The sequence below is a fragment of the Musa acuminata genome, chromosome BXJ2-5 (genome assembly GCF_036884655.1).
Source record: "Musa acuminata AAA Group cultivar baxijiao chromosome BXJ2-5, Cavendish_Baxijiao_AAA, whole genome shotgun sequence".
NCBI classification, from domain to species: Eukaryota; Viridiplantae; Streptophyta; class Magnoliopsida; order Zingiberales; family Musaceae; genus Musa; species Musa acuminata.
The window spans coordinates 993,173-1,017,715 of record NC_088342.1 but is presented as its reverse complement, the minus strand read 5'-3'; the positions used below and the strand labels follow the sequence as shown (position 1 = coordinate 1,017,715).

At 38.0% G+C, this 24,543-nt stretch overlaps 1 protein-coding gene across 1 annotated transcript; it reads left to right on the top strand.

Moving 5' to 3' along the window:
- Positions 1–1,258: 1,258 nt before the first annotated feature.
- LOC135612016 (bifunctional aspartokinase/homoserine dehydrogenase 1, chloroplastic-like) lies at positions 1,259–23,644 on the top strand. The gene is made up of 19 exons (XM_065107734.1): positions 1,259–1,564; positions 1,695–1,760; positions 4,978–5,039; positions 5,605–5,979; positions 13,106–13,194; positions 13,275–13,578; positions 15,183–15,235; positions 15,326–15,540; positions 15,653–15,740; positions 15,818–15,931; positions 17,741–17,839; positions 17,955–18,149; positions 19,274–19,356; positions 20,918–21,143; positions 22,180–22,325; positions 22,437–22,572; positions 22,753–22,836; positions 22,908–23,000; positions 23,098–23,644. Exons 1-19 carry the CDS (start codon positions 1,455–1,457, stop codon positions 23,341–23,343), a joined length of 2,784 nt encoding a protein of 927 aa, XP_064963806.1. The 5' UTR covers positions 1,259–1,454; the 3' UTR covers positions 23,344–23,644.
- Positions 23,645–24,543: the final 899 nt, after the last annotated feature.

Genomic DNA, 24,543 nt, shown 5'->3' with positions numbered 1-24,543 from the left:
TCTTTGCCATTCCCGTTGCGCCCCTCAAGGCTTAGTAACATGTTGAACTTATTACACACTTCAGCCTCCTATGGATATATCATTTTCATGTTGAAGAAAAAGTTCCCATGCTCCATGACATCGAGGTTTGATCGCCTTGGGATGGTAATAGATAGTCTATCGTTTGCATAAAAGCTCTTACATGAATACTAATTTCTTTGAGTTAGTAATTGCCCTCACATTTGTGAGTTTTGTGCAACTCTTTTAGTCATTGAGTAACACATCCTTTATTAAGTATTTCACTTGCCTTAAGTATCGTTAAGTTTAGTTGTCAGTGTCGAACTGTAGCTCAAAGTTAACCATCTTAATCTTTATGTGCTACGCATTCTTCCTAACTTACTTGTCCTCATGATGTCTCTTACATAAATGATCAATCATTCCTTTGAATGTTAATTTCATATGCCCACTTATCTAAGAGATTCATTTCTTTTTATCTCTCTATCTGTTTCACTCAAATGGTCAAGCGTGTTGGGTGTCCTCAATGTAAACTCATTATGTCCCCTACGTTTTCATGTTAAGTATTTCTAAATGTGTTTATCTTGCTATTATAACATATGTCATAGACTTAGCTAGTTTTGGTTAAGTCGTGTGGTATTCTTACGTGTTCGTTTATAAAATGATAACCTCATGCAAATCTCTTGTGGTCTTTTAAATACCTATATATAAAAAAAAGGTTAGAAGAAGTGTTTAACTCGAAATTCTAGAAGCAAACTTACATTGCAAATTATAAATATAGACTTTACAAGCTCTAAATAATCATATGATAAATGGTCCAATGTGATCGAGTAAAAGTCTCAATAAGTGATCACATGATATTATCATGAAATAAGATAATGAACCAACTCTATACACTATCATATAGGCTCATCTAGCAATGTGTCATTTGGGTAACTTCTTAGTATCGACACTTCACACCATTCTATAAAGCTAGAAAACTCTGACTATTTAGATGGAATAGTTTTACCTATATATATATATATATATAATAATTAAATACAACTTGTATTTACAGATTTAAAATAGTTAAAAAATTAACTAAAGTGGGGTTATTAAATTTATTGCAAGTCCAACATGAACTATATATATATATATATATATATATATATAATATGCCTTTCGTATATATTTGTCGTGAGACACGGAAAAGTTAATGGTTGGAAGCGCCGTTGGTGTAATGAATCGTCTCGATATTGAACCCACGCCTCAAGATTCGTAAAACGCCACGTGGTCTCTTAAGGGTTTCTTCCTCATGTGAAGCCTGCGAGCGAACGGGAAGCACCAGAGGGTGATCTTTCTTCCTTTTTAAGGCGATCAAGGCGTCATTTAGTGTAGGGGGAGTGAGAAGAGGGTTTGTCCACCGCAGCCTTCGCGTCTTCCTCTGCGAGGCGAAGACGCCCGACGCAGCCAGGTTCGATATGAGGACAGCTGCAGTCTCCACCCCGTGCCCGTCCTCCGCTCTCTTCCTCCACCATTTGCCTCCTCGCTGCTCCAGAGATCCTTCTTCGCGAACCCGGCTCTCCATCAGGTTTGCTACTCTTAGGTTCTCGTACAGCCACTTATCCGGATCCGCGCAATGGGATTGGCTTTCTACATTTTTTGTTGAATTTTGTCTTCTTGTATTTTCTTCCTAAAAATGCGTGGTTTGGGTAATGCAGCCTGGCTACCGTCCAAGATCGGCATGGTGGCAAGACTAGAGGATGCTCCTCTCTTGGTTGGTCAAGGTTCGTGGTTTCTGGTCGTTTCTTTGTTGAAAGTTATAATGGTAGTATGTAGATCGAACCACTTTGAACCATCAAAGTGTGAGAACTTGTTTGTCTGATGAGCGGAATAAGACTCATAATTAGGGTAGGCTGTCTTATATTCAGAAACAAATCTCGGTCCTTGTTGATTCTACAACATTCTTATGATGTTGAAGTTAAAACCATTTATAGGCTGACGATGATTGATATGTGCCATAAATTGATATTAATTTTTTAAGTAAACACTAGTGTTGAAACTATCAGAAAGCAACCAATGATGACGAAAAAGGCTGGAGATCTTATTCGGGCAAAGCTATGACAAGATGTTGATTGATAGATCAATTTAATTCCCTGTCCACTTAAATTAGCTACCATCTGCTTTTATATTGTGCCAAGATGAAAATTACTGAGTTTTATGCTATGTGTGAAACTAATAATGCACATGAATCTCAAGTTGAAGGCACGCCAAGAATAGTGATATGAAGAAATCTAGAAGAGAGATTATGTATCTTAATGTGACGGAATAAGGGCATTATGATCATACTATGCAAAGCAAAGATTCCATACACCAACCATTGCCATGTTCTGCTCAAGTGTTTGGAGAGAGTCTAAAATGGAGACAAAGAGGAAAGAAATATTGCACAGCCATGTGAATAGGCACATTTATTGGGCTACGAGATCACAAGTAGCAGTTCAAGATTCAGGATTAAAAGATCAGGATCGAGATTAGTTGAATAAGGGTCCAAATTTGGATTCTTGGCATATCTGCCGAAAAACATACCAGAAGTTCAATGTAGCCCTACTTCCGCATCTGTGTTTCTTCTACCTCTTTCCAGTTCTTTTGTGTTTTTAATGTTTCTCGAGACCCTTCTTTTTATTTGCTAATGGTTGACCCTAGGTAACACCAAAGCCCTTAAGAAAGATGAAATTAAATAAAATGGCTGCTTCAGAGTTTTGAGAAATTCCTTATGATCTTGATTGATTTGGGCTAATCTGAGACATCCCCAGGTGATTCCTAATTGATTTGGCCATACTGATATAGTTTATCTGCTCCAGTATTGATGTTTTTTTTTTTTTTACTTTTTTTGATGTGATCTGGATATCAATTTGCTGATTCCTCAGATATTGTATCTGCTATTCAATAATAGTTTTTGTGGTGTGCCCTAAGCTCCTTAAATCTTATGAGGACCCATGTTCTTAATGTGAATTACCTCTTGAACAGCAATGCTTTGGTACATGGTTACATGAACAAACTAGGTTGTAAAATTGTTTGCACCTATCATGTCATGCCAAGATGAGATAAAGAACTTTCTTTTGCTTCTAGTATTTTTCCACATCTTGTTCAGCTCTAGTATTTTTTCCACATCTTGTTCAAGAGCGAAGATTTTGGTTCATTTGAGATCCCAAAGATTTCTAATGTGACATGATTGCTGAATTTTGTTGTTTCTCAGTCCTATTTTTTTTTTTAAGAGCCCAGCAAAGCCAATATTGTTGCAGTTTTATGTTGTTTTGGTTCCTTTGGCAACTGCAGAATCCAAAATCAGCTTCAATTGAAAAAAATTTATGCTAGATAGTGATCATGTTTTTCCTTATGTTCTTTACTGGAAGGACTGTTTTATCTTTTAGGAGTTCATTCGGAATATTTATCTGTGTAGTTGATTAGTTTCTGAAGATTAGACAGTACATTCCAGGATCACATATCTGGTTCTACTTGAGCATTTACTCTTCAGAACATTTTCTCCAGATTGGTTCAGGATTCCGGACATATCTGAATGATAAATTTATGTTTGTGGTAAAAGCAGACATTACCAAGATACAAGAATTTGTTGAACTATCTCAATAATGGTTATCCTGGTGGAGTTGAAGTTCAGGTTTTTGATGAAGTCCAGGATCCTTAATAAAGAAAGAAATTTCTAAAATTGTATTTGATGAAGTCAGGTTTTTGTACCCATTTATTGTATTTCTCAAATTGTGAAGGTTAATCTAAAAATAGCCCGGTGATTGTAGAGCTGTATTATGAATATGTAATAGTTATTGATTTTTTTTATAAATGATTAATTGCCATCAAATTTATGAGAAAACAAACTGAACATTGAAAATCTGCCATATGGGAATTCATAGCTAGATGTAATCACTTGATCTCTTTTTTTGTGTTTTATGGTGGCAATGGTTTTGAAAATTACACTGACACATTACATACTTCAGTAATAAAACTTACACAGCATATAGTAGAATAACTACTTGTGCGATTCACAAGGTTTGTGTTTTTTTTTTGCGTAACAATTAGATATATCTCTTGCTGCATTAGGTAAAATTTGGCTGTGTTTGGCATTTGATATCTTTCTTCAAGGCAAAAAGATAATACTTTTGGTAACACATATTCTTTAGAAATTAAAATATTGTTAATGAGTATGATTTCTTTTTCATTCTTAAGCTAGAAAATCTAGAGCAGACATGGTGGTTTACTCTTGCTGCTGCTGGTGATGGTGCTGGTAGCAACAATTTGTTCTGGTGTCAAGTTCTTCACCATGGCGTGCTTAGTGGCTTTGATTGTTGTGCCTTTTTGGTGTTGGCAACAACTGAAGTTGGCTGTTATGGTTGTGGTTGTGGTGATAAAGCTACGACAATGGTTCTACAGTGGTAGTGTTGGTGGCAGTGGATGTAGTAGTCGCATGAGTAACTGATTTTTGGGTATAGGTATGACAAAAGTTGCAATGGAGTTGATTTTTGATGAATGGTTGGTGCTAGAAGTGGCCAAGAGGAAAGGAAAACTTCATTTTGTCACATGACTGGCATGTGGGAGTTGCTAGTGGTAGGTGGCCGACTGTATGGTTGTTCCATGTTGATTCTGTAGATGGAAAAGCACAAAACATTCTAATACGCAACAGTCCATTGACAAGTTATATGTTTGTAGTTTCGTTTTGTTTGTATTTTCCAACTTTTTATTCAATTCATTACTCTAATTTTAGTTCCATTTTATTCTTGATTATTGAACAATGCTTTTCTGATGATTGTACATATAGTCTTTTTCAATCTCTATAGTCTCTCAAATTTGTTCAATGTGTGTGCTTTCATTGTTGTTTCAGGATTGTATTCTTGATTATTGAACAATGCTTTTCTGATGATTGTGCATATAGTCTATCCAATCTCTATTGTCTCTCAAATTTGTTCAATGTGTGTGCTTTCGTTGTCATTTCAGGATTGTTTCTGAGAGGATTAGAAAGTGTAGATCCAATAATCAAATCTTTGCTTCCATTGCAGGTACCTTCTTTGTTCTAGTTTTGTAAGTTATCATATACTAGTATAGTATTTCTATTGATATTTTAGAAAGTTAATCTCTTTTTTAATGTTAATACAACATTGATCGCTTCTTATTCAATATCTTGCATTTTTTTTAACTTGTTATGTGTTCAATTATGATTGTCCCACAACTTTTCAAATTTGTAGTCATGGTTTCATTTAGTTGTTATTGGGAACTTTTTCCTAACTTTACATATAATAGCCTGCAACTATTGTGGTCTCCTTAATTCTTTTTCACTTATTAAAACTCTGAGTTCTCTTTCTTTCTCCGTAACTTAAGTATTGTATACTATTTTTTGATGCAACTTTTCCTTCTCAAGATTCTTGTATTTTAGCATTTTACGTCATTGCCTTACTTGACTTTCTTCATGAAATGGTTGCTCAGATGGAACTGATGCCTTGTACTATCATACCATGTGGTGAAGTACCTCATGCTTCTATTTTAATAAATAGTCCTACATCAATTCCTTGTAGTTTTTTAGTAACATGTTGACAATAGGTTTCTCCATTTCTTCTTGTCAAGCAGATATTTCTCTTGAGCAATCCATAGAGAATCCTTCTCTTCCAAAAGGTGACATGTGGTCTGTTCATAAATTTGGTGGGACGTGTATGGGCACCTCCAAAAGAATTCAGAGTGTTGCTGATATAGTTCTGAGTGATTCGACTGAAAGAAAGTTAATAGTTGTTTCTGCAATGTCAAAGGTGACAGATATGATGTATGAACTGGTCAACAAGGCTTCATCAAGGGATGACTCTTACATATCAGCAATTGATAACGTTTTTGAAAAGCACAAGTTAACAGCATCAGAGCTTCTTGATGGAGAGGATCTTGCCAGATTCTTATCGCAATTGCATAATGACATTAGTAACCTGAAAACAATGCTTCGCGCCATTTATATAGGTTATAAATTATGTCTGTTGTGCTGCTTTCTTTTTTCCATTTAACTTCTACTTTAGCCAAGCCAACTGGAAACTGCTACATTGATTTCTTGATAATTTGTACTAACCAGTTTTACGTTCCTGATGGTTGACTTTTCATCCTAATATTTTTGCAAGATAGTTGCAAATTTACTATGTATTTGTTTGTTTGTTAGATGATCAGATTCAGGATTTAAGATTACATTGTCTGCAACTCTGAGCAACTTCTTTTGGAAGTCTGAAATTCTTCGTAGGTATAGCTTATATGATAGACTTGCTTGTCTAAGAATACACATAAACATATTACAATTGCACACGTTTTCTAGTTTCTAGCATATCCAATTCAGAAATTGCTAAAGGGGTAACTCTTAGCAATCTGGACATTGATTTGTTTGAGAAGTGTCCGTTTTATGTGTCAATTTAATCCAATCTAGAAAATCATGTAGATGATGCCTAGAAGATTATTATTGATGGCTAATGTTTTTAACTTGTGTGATGCATGGGATTAGTAAATCATTAATAATAATCCATTATGATTAAAATACATGGTTGCTATCAAATCTGTCTATTATTTTCATTTGAAACTCGGTGAATAATTAGTTTAAGAAGGAACTATATATATATATATATATATATATATATATATATATATATACATATATACATATATACATATATACATATATATATATATATATATATACATATATACATATATATATATACACACACATACATACATACATACATACATACATACATACATACATACATACATATATATATATATATATATATATATATATATATATATATATATATATATATACACACGTGCATGTATACATATATATACATGTACATATATATACACATATATATATGGGAATGCACTAGAATACAAACATCAGAACTTTCGTCGTTCAACAGTTTTATAATTAGCTAGCCTAAAAAATGCTTGGTAAAAGCTTTCAGTTTCCATTAGAGTTATAACTATCCAAAAATGTTTTTTAGTTATTAAAATTATGATTACAAAAGATATACAATTGACTACCTGTTAGAACCCTTGCAGATTCTAAACTTGGGGTTGATCTCTTTAGGGGATCGGCCTCCTTAGAACTCTATAGGGGTTCCTCCCTCCAAGTTGTTACTCAAAGGCTGCAGAAAAGATTCATCTATTGCTTATAAAAAGAGGAGGAATACATAACTATTTATAGGGCTTCTAAACCCTAACTCCTAATAAGGACTCATACTCAAGACTCCTACTTCTAACCTAACTCCTAATAGAACTCCTACTCAAGACTCCTATTCCTTTACAACTCCTTATTTTTCTCTAAGAAACAACCTCCTACATGAATGTCCCTCTCAATTAGGACTCTCCTAGCTAGAGTCCTAACAGAATGTCCCTCTCAATTAGGACTCTCCTAGCTAGAGTCCTAGCAGACCCGTCCTCTTCAAATCAGCCTTGTCCTCAAGGCTGAGATTCCATGAACTCAGGGAACCGGGTCTTCAGCTCCTCATATGGTTCCCATGTGGCGTCTTCAAGTGGTAGATTATTCCAATGCACTAGTACTTCAGTAGATGGATGTCGTCGACGCATCACGATCCTGCGATCGAGGATGGCTTGTGGTTGGGCTTGAATAACTCCATCCTCAGTTGTGTTGGGCAGTTGGATCTGGGGTGACTCGTGTTCTCCCAACTTGGGCTTTAGGCATGATACGTGGAAGACAGGGTGAATTTTGGCATCCTTAGGTAATTTAAGTCTGTACGCTACGGCTCCAATACGCTCTGTGATATGATAGGGCCCATAAAAATGTGGGGATAGCTTCATGGAGGCTCGAGTGTTGATAGAGAGTTGCTTGTATGGTTGTAGGCGAAGATAAACCCAATCTCCCACTGAAAATTCTCTTTCACTTCGTTATGTGTCGGCTTGCTGCTTCATTCTGGCTTGAGCGGTAGAGAGATTATCTTTTAATAGTTGTAAGAGTTTGTCCCTATCAATCAATTTTTGGTCAACCTGATCTACCTTGGCCGAGCCAATTACATACTTTGGAATCACAGGGGCTGGTCGACCATACAATGCTTCATAAGGGGCACATTTTGTAGATGAATGATATGTAGTATTATACCACCATTCGGCCCAGGGAAGTTATTTCGCCCACTTTTTTGGTCGATCGCTAGCGAAACACCGGAGGTACGTCTCTAAGCACTTATTTACCACCTCTGTTTGGCCGTCAGTTTGTGCATGATACGCTGTGCTCATCTTGAGTTTGGTGCCTTGTAACTAAAATAACTCGGTCCAAAATTTACTAGTGAAGATCCTGTCACGATTACTTACGATGGACCTTGGCATCCCATGCAGTTTAACAATATTTTCTATGAAAATCTGGGCAATACTAGCAGCAGTGTAGGGATTTCTCACAGCACAAAAATGAGCATATTTTGTAAGTCGATCAACCACCACGAGAATCGTGCTTTTACCTTTGGAAGATGGCAGCCCTTCAATGAAGTCCATGGAGATGTCAGTCCACACCGAGTCTGGTATGGGTAGTGGTTGTAGCTTCCCTGGATTTGCCACAGTTTCACCCTTGTGCTGTTGACACATCACATTGAGCCACATATTCAGCAATAATTTTTTTCATCCCTCTCTAATAAAAATTTTGCTTCACTCTTTTGTAGGTTCTTAGGAATTCAGAGTGCCCTGCTGAAGGTATGGAGTGCATTTCATGCAAGATGATTGTGATGCAAGGGGAGTCAGGTATAAGCACAATGCGACCTTTGTAGCGTAGATCCCTCGAATCCCAGGTGTAGTGGGCTATTGCTCCTCCTCCAATTTTTTTATGATGTTGCTGATCTCTGGATCCTTCTTCCATTCTTCCCTAATGTCCTCGAGGAGACCGATGGTAGGAAGGGAGATGGCTGAAACCTTAGCTTGTTCAGGTAGCCGTGAGAGTGCATCTGCAACAACGTTTTCTTTCCCCTTTTTGTAAATAATTTCATAATCAAATCCAAGAAGTTTGGTTACCCATTTTTGCTGCTCAGAGGATGATATCTTTTGCTCCAAAAAGTACTTTAGGCTTTTATGGTCAATTTTAATTTGAAATCGCCGGCCGATCAGGTAGGGTCTCCACCTCGTTACTGCGTGTACAATGGCAAGCATCTCCTTATCATATACTGACATGTTTTGATGGGAGGGAGATAATGCCTTGCTAGTGTATACGAGTGGCCGACCATTTTGCATGAGAACGGCTCCAATTCCGACTCCAGATGCGTCGGCCTCAATGATAAAGGGTCTATTGAAATCTGGTAGTGCAAGCACCGGCGTCGTTGTCATGGCTGCTTTAAGTTTGTCGAAGGTAGTAGAGGCTTTGTCCGACCATTAGAAAACATTTTTTTTCAGTAAAGAAGTGAGTGGTGCATTGATCTTCCCATAGTCCTTAACAAATTTTCGGTAGTAGCCCGTTAGTCCAAGGAACCCCTGCAGTAATTTCACGTTTGTAGGTTTCGGCCAGCCTTGCATTGTCTTAATTTTTGTTGGGTCTACCGCCACTCCTTCTGATATTATATGCCCAAGGTACTCTACTTTTTGCTGGAGAAAGCTGCACTTTGGTTGCTTAACAAAAAGAGTATTCTCCCGAATGATCGTCAAAACAATCCGTAAATGCTGAAAGTGAGTCTCAAGAGAAAGGTTGTAAACGAGAATATCGTCGAAAAATACCAGCACAAATTTACGAAGAAAGCTTCGAAATATATCATTCATGAGACTTTGAAAGGTTGAAGGAGCATTAGTGAGTCCAAAAGGCATTACCAAGAATTCATAATGGCCATCATGTGTGCGAAATGCAGTTTTTGGAATGTCATCGTCACATACCCGAATTTGGTGGTAACCGGATCGGAGGTCCAACTTCGTGAAGACTCGAGCCCCTTTCAATTCATCAAGAAGTTCATCCACCACTGGTATTGGGTATATGTCCTTGACGGTGATGCCATTTAAAGCTCGGTAGTCGATGCACATCCGCCAAGTTCCGTCCTTCTTGCGTACAAGTAGCACCGGTGAGGAATAGGGGCTGCAACTTGGCCGAATCACCCCTGTTTCAAGCATCTCCTTTACGATCTTTTCAATTTCATCTTTCTGGAGGTGAGGATATCGGTACGGTCGAGTGTTCGCTGGTGGCTTGCACGGAAGGATTGGAATTTGATGGTCATGTTGCCGAGAAGGAGGAAGACCGCGCGGTTCAGCAAATATGTCAGCAAATTCAGTAAGCAATTGGGCAAGATTTTGATCTTCAATTTCTATTTTCTTCCCCTCTGGTTGCTGCTGGAGGTGCATCAAAAAGCCACCATTTACCTTGTGTAAAACTTTCTTCATTCGTTGGGTCAAAACAGTGGTAACATTGCTTCCGCGCTTCTCGCGTAGGATGATCTGTTTGCTCTTACAGTAGAATTTCATAATTAATTTAGAAAAGTTCCAAGAGACATCACATAGTGTAGTCAGCCATTCTATACCAAGCACTGCCTCATAGTCATCGATTGGTAGGAGGAAGAAATCGGTGATAATTTCTTGGTCTTGCAGTAATAGTTTCACCTGCGGGCATCTTTGGTCGCACTTTAGGATTCTGCCGTCGGCAACCTTTACATCGAACTTGCTGCAACCTTCAATATACAGTGTCATCCGAGCAGCAACCTTACTATTCAGGAAGTTATTAGTGCTACCCGTGTCGATAAGAACAGTGATCGGCCGTTGTTTAAGAAGGCCTCCAACTTTCATCGTTTGCGGATTTGAGTAGTCGACTAGTGCGTGTACTGTAATGTCGGTCGGCTGTGGCTCTTCTTCCATATCTTCTTCTTCATGTTCAAGGCTCTCTTTTGGATGTTCAATGACCTCTTCTTCTACTGGTTCAATCATAAGAAGTCTACCTTTTTTACAGCGATGCTCGCGGCTCCACGGCTAGTCGCAATGCCAACATAACCCCTTCGCAGATCGCTCCTGAAGTTCTTCTCTTGTTAACCTTTTCGTAGGTCGTGGAGTGATCTTAGTCCTCCGGGCTTCATGGTTCAATCGCTCCTCTTGAAGTCGTGCGAAAGAGATGGCTGTCATAAGCGTGTAAGGTTGTCGCGCCTTAACTTCTCCCCGGATCTCCGGCTTTAAGCCCTCAATAAAGGTCTCCAATAACTAATTTTCAGACCAATCACGAGTTTGATTAGATAACCTTTCAAACCTGGTCTGGTACTCCTGAATGGTGGAGGTTTGTCGGATCTTTGCTAGTTGTCCGTCAATGTTCTCGTAATAAGTTAGTCTGAAGCGGATCAGTAGTCCTTCTTTGAATTGTCGCCATGAAAGGACTCCATAAGTGTGTTCAAACTAGTCAAACCATTGTATGGCATCCCCTTCAAGATGTATAGCTGTAATTTTCACCATGGATGCATCCGCAGTTTTATGGTACCGAAAATATCGCTCCGTGCGCGAGATCCAACCAATTGGGTCTCCTTCTTCCCATCTAGGGAAGTCCACTCTCATGCGCGAATAGTTGCGGTCGGTCATAGAGCCTCCCCTCTCTTGGAAGTCATCTCTTTGGGCATGATGTGATTGGTTAGAGCTCTCTCCTTGATGTGATTTCTTCGGGCTTGGTGGTCGGCCCAAACTGAATTCGGTAAGGAGAGTCCGAATCTTATCTTCCATTCGTGCCTCAAAGGCTTCAAATTTAGCATTGATTGCCTCCTCAGATGCCATAGTATATGACTCCAAATCTGTGATGTTAAGATATCTCTTTTGTTGACGGGTTAAAGGCATGTATAGGTTTGATAGAAATCGGTGAAAGTTTGCTACAGAATTATGTTGTCTTGTAAGAGCAGAATTATCGTCGAAGAAACAGCGGTTTCTCGACGAAATCTCCACAAAAAATTTGAGAGATTTGAGGAGGGAATTGACAGCAATATCTTAGTTTATATGACAGCAAGGATGTCCAATTTAATCAAGAAAATTCCGGCAGTAACAGCAAGAAAATTGGTGTAAGTTGCGATAACAGAATTCTCGTCGAAAAATTTCAGCAACTTACGATGAAAATTTGCAGCAATATAGGAACGAATTTTTTTTTTTTTTTGGATTTTCGAATAGGGATAACTAAATTGCAGCAGCAGTAAGGTAGGAAACCAGAACTTGTTGCAATTCACGGGGAGATCAAAGGATGATCTGTGGTGGTGGAGATGACGGTGGAATTTGACGACGATCTTTTAAGCAATTGTGGGAATTGCTTTGGGCGGTTGTGGATGGTTGATGGATGGCTGTGGAAGGGCAGCGAGATGCCAAGAACGCTGCTCTGATACCAGGTGTTAGAACTCTTGCAGATTCTAAACTTGGGGTTGATCTCTTTAGGGGATCGGCCTCCTTGGAACTCTATAGGGGTTCCTCCCTCCAAGTTGCTGCTCGAAAGCTGCAGAAAAGATTCATCTATTGTTTATAAAAAGAGGAGGAATACATGACTATTTATAGGGCTTCTAAACCCTAACTCCTAATAAGGACTCCTACTCAAGACTCTTACTTCTAACCAACTCCTAATAGAACTCCTACTCAAGACTCCTATTCCTTTACAACTCCTTATTTTTCTCTAAAAAACAACCTCCTACATGAATGTCCCTCTCAATTAAGACTCTCCTAGCTAGAGTCCTAACAGAATGTCTCTCTCAATTAGGACTCTCCTAGCTAGAGTCCTAACACTACCATCATTATCGAAACAGCAAGCGTGACATGTAGGCACATATGAAAGCATTGCTCTTGTTTATCCTTGTGGATTTGACTAAAGGATGTGATCCCTGTTGAAATTCACTTAAAAAATTTCTGAAAGCAGGTTAACAATTTACCCTGGTGTATAAGAGGTCTATATAAGTCATATACAGATTCATGGACTAGAATGTAATTGTTTGGCAGTTTCAGGAGTTCTTGTTGAGTTTACATTTATTTTTCTGTTGTCCTGTTGGTGATATTGGTTCTAGATGTGTGCTACTTGGCTTAAAGTTATGTTCATAGCTCCCAATCTTTGGACACTTCTGTTTTCTTCTGCAATTATGATTTGAATTGATGATAATTTTGACTTTTATGCTATATTTTGCAGCTGGTCATGCCACAGAATCTTTTTCAGACTTTGTTGTTGGTCATGGAGAATTATGGTCTGCCCAAATGCTGTCATATACAATAAAAAAGGTTTTTCATATTGTGAGACAATTAATTTTGCTGGATGTAATAAACTTATAATGACGTCAGGATCTTTCTCTGCTATGCAGCATGGAAGGCCTTGTTGTTGGATGGATACAAGAGATGTCCTTATTGTCAATCCTACCAGCTCCAATCAAGTTGATCCTGATTATATAGAGTCAGAGAAGAGACTTGAGAAGTGGTTTTTAAAAAAGCCTGCTGATATCATTATTGCTACTGGGTTCATTGCTAGTACACTTCAAAATATTCCCACTACTTTGAAAAGAGATGGAAGTGACTTCTCAGCCGCCATACTAAGTGCTCTTCTTAAGGCCCGACAAGTCACTATCTGGACTGACGTTGACGGTGTATATAGTGCAGATCCTAGTAAAGGTTTGATACTTATCTTGGATATGCTTGAAGAAGTTTAATAAACATGGACCGCTATACTTATCTTGTATATGCTTGAATAAGTTTTAATAATCACGGACCGCTGTGTTATGCCAACTGGTGGTATCAGTCCATGGGCTGACTGGTATGTACCTGGCAGCCCATTTAGAGCAATACGCTGAAAAATGTTCATGTATCGGTCGATACAGGGAATGTATCAGTCGGTACTGTTGGAACTTGTCTTGTATCATTTGATATGGGCTGATGGCCCGATGCTAATTGGAATTTGACCGATACCGACCCAAAATCAGGTATAATTTGACCCCAATGGCCAAATTGACTATGGGGGCCTCTTTTGGAGCTTTAAATCCTCTTCCCTCACCCTCTTTTACTCGCTTTCATTCATTCTCATATTTTCATTCTTTCTCACGGTCTTACTTGTGATTAAAGTTCCTTATTGGCTAACTCAAGATAAATGGAAGCAACTTTTACTCGTGCGACAAAGTTGCTCCTTGATGGATCCAATAAGATAAATTCAATTTTTCTTCCTTATAACATGTTCATCTATGCTTAGATACACTTTATTCTTATCTAAATACAATTTATATACTAATAGATTAGGGAAAAATCCTAGAAAGTGATTTTTTATATTTTCCAATCATTTTTTGAAAATCTATATTTATCGACATACCTACACATAGTATGCCAGTACCGATCGGTACAAACGAGTTCGCCTAAGGACTGATATCACTAGTCGGCAAAGCATGGCTGTCCTTGTCAGGCAGTATCGATGTACCATATGTTAGTATGTTGGTACATATTGATTTTCAGAAAAGGCTAGTACCACAAAAGTTTTTTATTCTCTCTGACTTGTCGCACAGTATGTCGCTACACTAGTACGTATTGGAGTAGGAATTTATCTCATAATAACTTGTCAAACAAACTTTTGTGGTACTTATGCTAACAAGGCAGATAAATACTTATCCAGTCAAACGATGTAACTTAACAGACTAACTTATACCATTACTTTAGGAAAACATAGGGATCAATATTCTTTTGTCTGATATTTTAAATCCCAACAAAAATGAGATGACTTATTTGTTGTAGCTTAGTACAAAATAGTTGTTATTCTTGAATCAAATGTCTTTTTAGTGGATGCTTCCAGGTGATTTTCAAGATGTCTAATTTCAAAAATATATTACCAAGGTTTCAAGATCCATATCGATCTATGACCAGTCCAAACCACTATGGGTCTGATATGAATCATTATACTGACACATGATATACTAGCATACTGGTCGGCATGGACAAAAAAAAAGGAGAGAGGAGAGGAGGCTGGTAGCCCGAAAAGCATACTTCTTTCTGTGCCCATCCCCCACCCCAGGAAAGAAATTCCTGCTACTGCTGTTGACAGTCAACAGCTGTTCACAGGCAGCAGGCTGTCCAGATTAAAAAATATATAAAATATAAAAAAGGCCAGGGTGAAATTGCCTGGTCTGGGTGCCTGGTTGGGCTGGGAAGTACCAGTTGGTATGTAGCAGTTCAGCCTCTTTTTGGACCCTTGGTTATTAGTAATTTAGTACTCATGACCTTTTTTCAATGTGCAGTTAGTGAGGCTGTGATATTGAGGACATTGTCATACCAAGAGGCCTGGGAAATGGTGAGCACTCATTTTAGTTCTAAAATTGTCCACCTGTTATCTCAGAAGGGAGAAGTACTTCATGACTTGAAAATTTATATTCCTTTGCAGTCATACTTTGGGGCAAATGTTTTGCATCCGCGTACAATCATCCCGGTGATGAAGCATAGCATTCCTATCTTGATACGAAATATTTTTAATCTCTCTGCTCTTGGAACAAAAATTTGCCAGCAGCCTGTGAACGAAAATCAAGATAGAAAGAGCTTGGATTCTGTTGTCAAAGCATTTGCTACCATAGATAACTTGGCACTTGTTAACGTTGAAGGGTAAATTGACTTGTTATGGTGCATTTTTCTTGATGTTTTTTTCTGCTTGTTTAACATTATTCAATAGTTCAATTAATCAATTTTTTAACCCTTAAAACTTTGTTTTTGATAGAACTGGGATGGCTGGTATTCCTGGCACAGCTAGTGCAATTTTTGGCACTGTAAAAGATGTCGGAGCCAACGTTATCATGATTTCGCAGGTATTCCTATGCTATCTCTTATTACCTGATTTTTTTGTTTTTAAGAAGTTCCATTTAAATTATTTGTTTACATGCAGGCTAGCAGTGAACATTCTGTTTGTTTTGCTGTGCCAGAAAGTGAAGTCAAAGCAGTTTCTGCTGCCTTACACTCTAGGTTCCAACAAGCTTTAGATGCAGGGAGACTTTCTAAGGTCTGCAACCTTTCTCTTTTCAGAAATCTACTTGAAGTGATTTATATTTTTTATTTTGTTTAAGTCCTTTTTGGGTGTGTTTGGTATCGTTTCTTCTGTTTTAAAAAGAAGCTTTGAAAAATCTTCTTAGGAAACTAATTTCTGGATGTGCTTCCATACTTGTGATTACTGTTTCATAACAAATGGTCTTTAAACTTAAGAAATGCCTTTCTATCAAACAAACATTTAGTGAAGTGACTTATCAAAAAAAACATTTAGTGAAGTGCTTCTCGATAATTGTTGGTAGATTAAATGCAAATAATAGCAGTAGATGAGGTCGAGGTGGTGGCCATGGCGAGGGTGGTCATGGTGGAGATGATGGTGGTTGTGGTGGTTGATGATTATGATGTCTGTAACAATGCTCACGATGGAAATGTCTATTATGGTGCTAGTGTGGTAGTGGTGGTGATGGCAATGGCGATGGTGGTATGTGCTGTTGGTAGTGGTGGTGCCCAGTGGAGGCAATGACAGTATTGGTGACAGAAGCTACGGTAGCCATGAAGGTGGTGATGATGGCAAATAAAGGTGATAGTGGTTGTCATAATGGTGTTCGTGGTTGTGGCTTCAAAGTATTGATAATGTTATTTGGTGGTTGTGATTAGTTGTGGTGATGGTTTGTTGTGGTAGAGGATAGAGATAGTGATGATGAGGATAATAGTTGTGATGATAATGGCATTGACTAATTACGGTGATAGCGGTGGTGATGATGGAGGTGAGAATAGAGGTGTTGTTTGTAATGATGGCAATAGTCGTTATGGTCAGTGACATTAGTGGTGGTGGTGGCATCGATGGTGGCAGCGGCAATGTTGATGCTGGCGGAGATAGTGGCGGTGGGTGATGGTGACGGCAGTGGCGGCATTGATGACTAGTGGTGATGGTGGTGAATAGTGGTGGTGTTGGCCAAGTGGTGTGGAGAGGGTGACAGTGGTGGTCATGTTAGTAGCTATTATGATAAATTGATGGTGATATGTGTGAAGGCCTATAACGTGATTGGCCTCAGATTCAAAAGAGGATCTAGGATAAGTTCTTTCCAGAGAAGTCAGATGGACGTCCTGATTTCTTTGGATTTTCTTAATTTCTCCTGGAAGCCCCTCTAAAAAAGGGCTATCAGACCTGTAAAATTTTACAAAAGGATTTTTTTTTTTTGCTTTTAGAGTTGCAAAATACCTTTTGAGATACTAAGCCAAACACACCCTTGTCTTCTTTTGCTATATGCTAGTTGAAATTGATGGTGAACAGTAGGCAATGTTGTGCATGTCAATATTTTTGGTGTCTGCCTTTTTACAAAACCTAAATTACAGATAGCTGCATACTTCCATATGGTGCTTGTTAGTTATTGGATGGAACCATCGAGACCATATTGTATGTTTAGTCAGAACGCAAGTGCATGGCTTGGTTAGAACATACGAATAAATTATGCGTCATTGCATTACTTTTGTTTGCTATTTTCTTCATGTTTGTTTATCCTTCTGCTGTTGCTTCTTCACATCACCTGTGTTGCTAAGCCATCTTCAAGTCTCCAAGATGCTGCTTCAGATAATGTGAATCAGATTATTGTCTAACACTAGCCTAGAATTAAAGATAGATGACACATTAGAACTAAATGATCATAAACATGGCAAATAAATTAGAGAAAGGTTTTTCTCATGCTCCTACCATATCCTTGTAATCTATTGCAGAAACTACTACTGTCTTTGCTTAGTTTGTGCTCTGGACAATTTAAATGTCTTTTTCCTATCTATAACCTCTGGTTCGTTATACCTTGTTCAGGTTGAGGTCATTCCCAAGTGTAGCATTTTGGCTACTGTTGGCCATAAAATGGCCAGCACCCCTGGAGTTAGTGCTACGCTTTTTGATGCACTAGCGAAGGTATTTCTGTACTGCATTCTAATAGTTATTAAATGTGGATCATAATGAAATGATTACTTTGACATACTGGAGTTGCTTGTTACCTCGAGCACTTTATAAATTTTTTGTCTTCCAGGCTAACATAAATGTGCGAGCCATTGCTCAAGGTTGCAGTGAGTACAACATAACCGTTGTGCTGAAGCAAGAAGATTGTGTAAGAGCTCTAAGGGCTGTTCACTCGAGATTCTACCTTTCAAAAACAACATTAGCCATGGGTATCATTGGACCAGGTCTAATTGGTGGAACGCTGCTGGATCAGCTAAGGGATCAGGTTATTGAAAACATAGCTGTATTATTATTTTTATTTTAAAACTGACTAATATGTTTGTTTGACAAGATTTCCTGTTAGTAATGAGATAAAAGGTCCATGATGATTTATTTTTGTAAGTGTCTTTCTTGCTTGGATTTGGAAATTTCTTCCCATATAAAAAAAAATCATTATGTTGCTCCAATGCTGAAATTATCAAAAATTATTAATATTTAAGTTAAACATATGTTCAAGATTTTTGATATTCTATATCTGAATTACTTTGTTTATGATATTAACTCTGCTGAACAATGCATAAGATTGAAGTGTTTTTTTTTTTTTTTTTTCTGTTTTTCCATTTATTGAAGGTTTCTGGACAACAGTTTATTTATTCATCATTTGAAAAGCTTAGTGACTTGATTGTTCATGAAGGATTTTCGATCAGAAACTTCTGGATAATTTTTTCTTTCTGTTTATACTTCAACTAAAATGTAACTGTTGATTGAAGGAAAAACCGTCATCGACATGAAGTGAATTGAATTAAGAGTGGGTATGAGAGTTGATTCATGTGCCCCTGTGAACTTAATCATGTTTGACGGGAGATTTTGGATTACATGATGGTTGGTTGAAATATTGCAGAAACAAAAGGCACATGGCTGTATAGACTGTGTGTTAAAAGAGCATATTTAGGAGTTCATCTCATTGGATCCTCTTTGCATAACTAAGATTGAATTATTGATGGTAGATTTCCTGTGGGAGGTTGGACTCTTGTAGATGTTCCCAGCCTCTATGCCTTTGACTATTTATTTAATTCAACCATATCGTTGGAGATTTTTCTTGTTCATTTGTTTTTGCTATTGTTGGTTCACTACATGCCAGATAATAAGATTACCACTGCAGCTTATTATACATCATTATTCATGTACACTCAATGTGCTCAAGTTTCTGGTATCGTTGACTTTTAATTACTTAAATCTATAGTTTCTATTAACATATGGCATTAAGCTTCCCAAGTCCGGTACACCTGTTATCTTGCCTTCGGTATCTATAACTCGTGGCATATTATCTTTTTATGATTTTATGAGTTCTCTTGATGATTTGAACTACATTCTGGCACTAAATGAAATGTTATACATGTCAATTTGCAGGCAGCAGCTCTCAAGGAAAAGTTCAACATTGATCTGCGTGTCATGGGTATCACTGGTTCACAGACAATGATTTTGAGTGACATGTAAGCTAGTAAACCTGAGCAAGTCCCTGTTTTTATACTTCATCTATTTAATAGTTCACTTTCATTTGGAGTCTTGGACTAGTAAAATGCCATCAATTGAACTGGTACCTCTATAAGGCATGTTAATAGTTCACTTTCATTCCCACACCTAAAAGAGAAGCAGTGAAGGAAAAAAAAATAAATATAAAAAAATCAGAGCTAATGGCTTACTATGGTAGGAGTAACCTCTTTTCTGGACTTTTTAAGACTTAAGCTGATGTTGAGGCAAAATTATGTTTTAATCACTCCCTGCTCCATTAATCAAGAAGCAAGAACTATCTCCATGGTCTAGGTTGTGTTATTTTAATTTTCATACTGTTTCATTGATCGATTAAGTCTTTTTATAGAGGGATTTTCTCAACTATGTTGTGTTATTCTAATTATCATAGTAGCTGGTTTGAGTTATGCTTACTAGGATGCAAGTGCCTCTGCAATTGTGTATTAATTTAAATAAAGGTATATTTTAAATGAAGGTTTCAAATATTGGTCGGATCAGAATCTACGGATTTGTATTTACTGGTCTGACCAAATGGCCAGTGCCAGACCGTATAGGAGGTTGTCACTGGTTGGTTTTTATTTTTTATTTATTGATATTGGAGGTACATATTGGTATACTGATATTGTACTAGTCTGACTGATTGCTGAAATCGGTATTGGGTTGGTTGAAACTTTGAAACCTTGAATAAAATGCAAAAATAATCAAGATAATGGAGTAATACATTATGAATTATGAGTATATATCGAAGAAAAAAGATGATAAACCTTTAGACATTTGTTATATTGGTTCAATCATCATTCATCAACCTAAATTTGTATTAAGCAGCTTGAAAAGGTTGAAACAAGTTGTTTTTGTATAAGATGGGATAAATCAGAGTGGCAGGATAATTGTGAAAAGAGAATGCATGGTGTAAAAGAATGGAGAAAGGAACAAAACATTGGCTAAGTATGATGTCTTGGGAAGATAGCTGTGCAGATAATGCGATAGAAAAGTGAGGTGAATTAGATGAATGGGAATCAGCAAAACTACAAAGAAGCGGGAGTAAATAAAGTGGAAGTGTAGATGATAAGGCAGGAGCAAAGGTGAGGACTGGCTCCCATCGGAGTAAATAAATTGGTGGTTGTCAATCATTTTTGCTTCTAGATGCTAAAAGAAAAAGGTCCTGGGAATTTTTTCAGGACATGTTTTTGGCCATCCATTGTAAGATAGACAAGTGCCATCTACAATATTGTTTATTTCTTAATACCAAGTGATTTAGATAGTCAGAACCTCCCTGAAATGGGCCAAAGTTGTTGTGAGTTGGCTGAATTTCAGTCAGATCAGCTAATCCAATCAAATTGACAAGTAGTAACTCCTCTTTCCCCTTGGATTTGCCTTGGGAAGATTGGCCTAGGGGCCCAGTCCAAATCTGTTTTATTTAGAAAACAACAGCTTTGGCTTCAGTCACAATTGAGGCAGACTTGGTAAGTTCATAATCATGTTTGTACATCCTCTTCCTAACCTCAGATTTGCTGCTTTCTTCAGAGGAATAGACTTGAGTAGATGGCGAGAAATACAGAAAGAAAAGGCTGAAGTGGCTGATCTAGACAAATTTGCTAAGCATGTGAATGAAAATCACTTTTTCCCAAATACAGTGTTGGTTGATTGCACAGCTGATACGAATGTTGCAAACCACTACTATGATTGGCTACAAAAGGGCATCCATGTCATTACCCCTAACAAAAAGGCAAATTCTGGACCGCTTGATCGGGTAATTTTATCCCTTCTCCTTTCTTATGGGAATATTTTCTTGTCATTGTTGCGTCAGTGAATTGACTTTTGTGCTGCTTTCTTAGCTCATTTTTTCTGTATTTTCTTGCTTGACTTGTAATGCTTTTATTAATCCTTTGTGGCGGAGTTTAGTGAACTACAATGACTTGAGCACTAAACTTCATATTAATTGTTCGTGTTGGCACTAGTTTTTATCACTAGCCTAGGCATGTGTGGGCATACATTTTAGGCTTGAGCTTAACTTTCTTTCTTTAGTTCATGTTTTGTCTATGGTTTTCAGGCTATGTTTGTCTGCCAGTAAGATAGATCAGCTTTTTCTTTCTGTTTTTAGAAGTTAATTAGTTTACTATATTACAGAGGGACTTAGTTAAATTAGGACCTTCTGTATGATGAAATAACTAGCTACATGGTCTTCATAGATAGAGGCTTGTTTCTTTTGCACCCAAAGGCCTCAGGAAGTGTTCTGAAAACATATTTCTTTTAAGACACAAGGTGCTTCTGGAATAGACGACAAAATATGCCAGTTCCCTTATTTTTGTTTGAGTTAGTGTATAAGTTGGAAATTTGTTTGCTAATAGTTATATAATTGAGGGGACTCTATTTGTTCTCCAATCACTAAAGGTTTCTTTTGTGGAAACAATTCTACGTTAGATTATATTTATTCTAAGCTTAGGCTTGTCTCACTGACTATATTGGGCATTGCCCTACTGGTGTACCTCCGTACAATCTTACTATTTCCTTTGACTTTTGCAAAGAGATGAAAATTTTGCCTCTTTGCTTCTCTGGATTTTGAAGTCAAGAATGGATCAAAACTTGGGACCATCAGGTGGGCTAGTTTGAAGGCTTTATAGTTAAATATTAGCAAAATAGCAGCTTAGTAAGTTGTTTCTTCATCATTTTGAAATTCTATAGAATCCTTAAGTTGGTGACATTGAATTCTCTATGGTTACCCTTTCAACTCCTCATATGTCTCATACATTTCATTACAAATGCTGACATGCTTCATCAATGTGCAGTATCTAAAACTAAGGACGTTACAGCGGCTATCCTACACGCACTACTTCTATGAGGCAACTGTTGGTGCTGGACTCCCAATCATTAGCAGTTTGCAGGGACTTCTTGAAACTGGTGACAAGATTTTGCATATCGAGGGCATTTTTAGGTAATGCATAGAGCGAGAGATTTAATGAAAAATCATTGCACTTAGAGAAACAATTTCACATGGCTGAATGATCGACACCTGTATTTTCCTGGGTTGCTGTTAATATTGCAGTGGAACTTTGAGTTATATTTTCAACAATTTCAAAGGTACACGAGCCTTTAGCGAAGTGGTATTCGAAGCAAAAGAGGCTGGATATACGGAGCCTGATCCTAGAGATGACCTATCCGGAACAGATGTTGCCAGAAAGGTGAGGATATATTTCTGTTTCCTGATTGACTAGTTTATTCTGAATGTTTGTTTGTGTTAAGATGGTTTTGTATGAAATTACTGTTGGGACCTGTAATTAACTATGATTTTACTGGCTTTCATTGGGTTAATATTGTCTTTTATTAGCTGCTAGAACTAAATTTGCTTCTTTCAATGGCAGGTCATAATTCTTGCAAGAGAGTCAGGTCTTAAGCTTGAGCTTTCCGATATACCTGTCCAGAACCTTGTCCCAGAGCCATTAAGAGTAAGAATATGTAGGGTTCCAGGTGTGGCTTGTAACTTGTGTATGATGCTCTCTGACATGTGTATTTGTAGGCATGTTCTTCGTCAGACGAATACATGCAGCAGCTCCCTAACTTTGACAAAGAATTGTCAGATGAACGAGATGATGCTGAAGCCTCAGGGGAGGTGAGTGATTTTATCCTTTTTCATTTTTTTCAATCTTTGTTTTCTGAGACAATAATTCCTTGCAAGATGGACTCGTTAACTTGTCTTAAAAATGTAGGTGTTGAGATATGTTGGTGTTGTCGATGTCGTTAATGATAAAGGATCGGTGGAATTAAGGAGATACAAAAAAGAGCACCCATTCGCGCAGCTGTCTGGATCTGATAACATTATAGCTTTCACCACCACACGATACAAGGATCAGCCACTCATTGTCCGTGGGCCTGGAGCTGGCGCAGAAGTCACTGCCGGTGGAGTTTTCAGTGATATTCTGAGATTGGCATCTTATCTTGGTGCCCCATCTTAATGCCCACATCTTCAATGATTTTAGTGATAATTCCGATTCTTTCACCCCATACCGTGGGTGATAAAGAGAAGCTTAAGCTTTCATCGGGAACCAGTTGTCTCATTCGAGCTTCGGTTGCATGACAACGTGCGACAGATGAAATTTCCAATCACGTGATATCACATGGGTAACATACTCTCATATGGCTGTCAGGCCTTTTTTTTGTCTATTTCAAATCCTATCGACCGTCCTGCATTCGATCTGTCTTTGCAAATTGCATTTCTCCTTGGATTAGAATAAAGTGAACAAGCAGTGTTTCCTAGCATCATTTCTCGATCGATCAACGTTGGATAACTGCGAGAAGCATATCAATTTTCAACAAAGCATCATGGCATTGATGCAGCCAAAGCACTGGTATGTTTTCTGCTGTTTGTAAACATGGCTCTCATTTCGGTGAATATATACAATTTGCTTACAATCTTAGGATTTGGACTTGATGGTTTGTTGCTGTTAAATCTGACTACTTCAGCACTAACTCATCATTAATTGGAACTTGCCTTGGAGTACAAAAGATCATATCCCCAAAGTTTGTGAGTAATTCACGGATCTCAAGTTTTGACTTGTTTGAATCCTGTCTTTTCAACATCTACTTCCTTTCAATGTACATGATATCTCCAGTTAGCTACCTGCTAATTAATACTCGAGGTCAACTCTTGAGACTCTTTGAACCCATGCATGCTCTGCCTCACGATTCCATGGTTGACCAAGAAAGTTCTCTTGCTCTTCCCTCGACTTAAGAGATCTGTGGTTTAGTCGTCCCAAGAACGAACGTCACGCAAGTTGTTTCTGCATCTTCTTCAGACACTTGTTGGGTAGTAGTAGTTCGATGGGAGTGGTCGGAAGAGTGCTTGCATGCCTAACATTTATTGTCCCTTTAATGACAGGTTGAACGAAGCTTTTTCTGTTGATCCCGGACACGAATGCATGACGCTGCTGCGCTACGAAGCTGTTTTGATCGAGCTATGATTCGGGACTGTGGACCTCCGGAGAAACTAACGTGACGGTGACGATATTGGCGTTCTTGTTTTGACCTGTTATGGAATCGACTGCGTCAGCGATCGAGTGGTCGTATGCGGAGACCGTGCGCCCGCCGCTGCCGCTGCCGCTGCCAGGAAATGCTCGGTAAGACCCTCATGTTAATTTAATTGAAAATTTATTTAT